Raw genomic sequence first — 3,148 nt, 5'->3', positions numbered from 1 at the left:
TTACATTCCTTATTTTTCCCTTTATGTTTAAGATATCCTTCAGTAATGTCATGAGGAACAAGGCAAGGCTGTCAATTACAGGAAGTGCTGGGGAAAATGGACGTGTTCTGAGACCAGAATTTCCAAAAGCAGTGCATGCAGTGAGTCCTGGCATGAGAATGAATGTCAGTGTGACTGATCTCTCGTGATTGATAAGAACCTTTTGAGTGCCTTACACAATGGTCTTTCTTGTGCGTTTATTGTCAACGTGGTAAAAGAGGCATCCGATATCTTGAAGACTTTTTTTTTCTGAACAAGAATTCTATCATCCCTATGGATTTCATCTTGAATAATAAAATGGATGCTTGGTTGAAAATAAAAGGGAAACAAAAATATAAAGCAGAAACACAACTCAATTTTCTACACTTATTCAAGATGAAGCTTGACTGACGTGCACAGCTAGAATTGGAAGATCTGTCTAATGTGACTGAAATCGTTGTACAGGCAACACACCAGTTTCTGAAGCCACTGTTGTTAGTCTCTTGATTCATATGACTTAAGCACACTTGACATCAACTGCATCAAGATGTGACATTTTATAAGATAAAAAGAGAAAAAAAAAATAAAACATTTAACATGGAAAAAAAATATTTTTTGGTATTTTCGAAAAGGAAACAATGGCTTTTAAATAAATTGCTTCCATTCCGGTTGTATATAACAAGAAAAAAAATACTATAAGAGGAAAATAAGGGTTACAACATTAATTGCATATTTTCAAAGCCAAATATACATTTGCTGAAGATAAATGAAGAATCTATAAAAGTATGGGGTTGTGTAATTCAGTATTATTATTATTATTATTGATAACAAAATAAAAATAGTTCTGTACCTTCTAATCTTTAACATTGATGTTATATTCAGAACACTTGATAATGCTGAGTATTTAAAATAAAACTTTTTTTGTTTCCTATGATTTTATTTGCAAAAGTTAAGTGTGCCCAAAGAGATAATTCTATTGAGTTGGTTTAACTACTGACAACATTCAACTCATTCATCTGAAACATTTCTATGAAAACCTAAAGTAAGCATAATGTACACTATATAAATGTGTCAGATGGTAATTCGCTGATTGTTATTTTTCATTATTGAAATTTTACTGTGTTATTGTGACAATTTTTCACATTTGCCATGCAATCATTTTAAAGCTAAATTGAGTTACTATGGACGAAGCATAGTATATTTCGTTTCTATTTTATATTTTTATTTTGTTTGTTTTATTTTGAAAATAAATAATGAAAGACTTTTAATTTCTCATGGTACAGTGAAGCCCATCTTTAATATGGCTTTTCATTTGTAAGTTGGTCTTCTTAGGTAGAAAATGTACATATTGGATATTGTAATACTTGTTTTGAAACATTACAGGCTATAAAATTGGGTGACTTAAAATAAAATTCAAAGTTTTACTTATATGCGCACAATAGATCACAGATTAAGCAGGTCCCACATTACATCTAGCACTGCGAGCAGTAGGGTCTTCTCTCTCCAGCTCAGGCACGTCTTGGTTGGGTTTTTAAACCACACCCACCTATGAACTTCTAATTCATGCAGATGGGTTCACAGGAGAAGGGTCTGACCGCACTAACCAAGTCCTGCCAAAAGTCCTGCTGGGACCATTAGTGGGTGACCTGTTGCAAAGCTATACCACTACATATGTGCCAGTATATCATATATTTTTTTGGTCGCATGTCCACTAATTTGGCCATTACATTGTATTATTATTATTATTATTATCATGTTAATTACAGGCTTGTTGACAGTATAATTATTTTATAACTTACACGCCCATTTTAGACCTTAATAGGAAATATGAATCTTTTGTTGGTAAAAGATACAATTTTAATAAGATGCGCAAAATATCATATGTGTATAGTTTACAGTACATTATAAGAATAATAATTATATTGCTATCTAAGCCTGACTGCATAATCATCTTACATATCATCCCCAAGGCTGTAACAGTCTACCTTCTGGTGCATCTCCTGTATTGAGATATTCAGCTGATCATTAACGCTCCATAGTACAAGGCTGTTACGCTTCTATAAGAGAAGGAAAATAAAATATTCCATAGCAAATACAATTATTTCCCCAACTGTTATCTTTGTATAAATTGCCACTGTAAAAGAGATTATCTAAAAAAGGACATTTTAGAGCCAGAATAACACCCTTCTCAAAAACCTGTTACACACTTGCTTAATTTTACAATTATGGTAAACTGAGATGGCAAAGGGGTCACGTGCCTTTTTGGTGTTTGGCGCCTTAAATGAGCTACACATACATTGATTCATTGCTCACAAACAATGACATTTCCCTAGTTAAGATACTGCACTGCTTTTAGGAGAATCCCTTACATTTTAGGAAAGGCACTTTGTACCATTGCCTACAAATATTGTTTGTGAGTTTGCTTTATGCTAGAGTTTTATAGCTGTTTATCCTAGGGATGTGCAGGCTCGGATAGGTTCGAGTTTGCACGCCGAGTTCGGATTTTTCCCTCCAAAAATCGGGTCTCAGGAAGAGGCAAAACGTCATCTTTCATGGACAAACATCATCATTCCTGGACAAAAGTCCATGGAAGATGATGTTTGTCCTTGAAAGATGATGTTTTGCCTCTTTCTGAGACCCGATTTTTGGAGGGAAAAATCCGAACTCGGCGTGCAAACTCGAACCTATCCGAGCCTGCACATCCCTAGTTTATCCTATATCGCTTTATGGACCGGTAAAATGGATCCAAGTAGTGCAGACTGGCTTCATGTTTCCACTAATATATTTTATAAAGAAATGTCTTTATTATATTAATCATTTAGCACAAACAAATTATTGGTGAAAGACCATGTATAACCCTCACATATTTATTGTAATGTTTACATTATCTTCATTATGTTATAATAATAGTGACTATTTCACATGGAAAATACCACTATGTACAAAACGGTTGTCATTTAAGTACAGTTTGCCTTGGGCTCCCATTGTCCCTGATCTATTTTCCCACTAGAAATCTTTAAATGCCTGGAACTGTTTCATTTTATTGTGCACCTAGAAGGAAGGATGTTGTGACTTTTCTGCCCTTAATAAACATCAAGTCACAATGACAGGAGTCCTATGAGTGCTGTAG

At 34.1% G+C, this 3,148-nt stretch overlaps 1 protein-coding gene across 3 annotated transcripts in view; it reads left to right on the top strand.

The window, feature by feature from the left end:
* GRIA2 (glutamate ionotropic receptor AMPA type subunit 2) overlaps positions 1-2,491 on the top strand; it is a 232,105-nt gene extending 229,614 nt beyond the window's left edge. For 2 of the 3 annotated variants that reach the window (XM_088475311.1, XM_088475309.1), the window contains exon 16: positions 33-120. Coding sequence is in view for 1 of the 3 variants with exons in the window: in XM_088475313.1 (XP_088331439.1) it covers positions 33-188 (156 nt within the window). In the remaining 2 variants the exon portion in view is untranslated. Of the gene's footprint in view, positions 1-32 lie in introns of all 3 variants that reach the window. The other variant, XM_088475313.1, reaches the window with a different exon arrangement.
* The last annotated feature ends 657 nt before the right edge of the window (positions 2,492-3,148 follow it).

The sequence above is a fragment of the Taudactylus pleione genome, unplaced genomic scaffold, assembly GCF_031769625.1.
Source record: "Taudactylus pleione unplaced genomic scaffold, aTauple2 ptg000170l, whole genome shotgun sequence".
NCBI classification, from domain to species: domain Eukaryota; kingdom Metazoa; phylum Chordata; class Amphibia; order Anura; family Myobatrachidae; genus Taudactylus; species Taudactylus pleione.
This window is presented reverse-complemented; position numbering and strand designations above follow the sequence as displayed.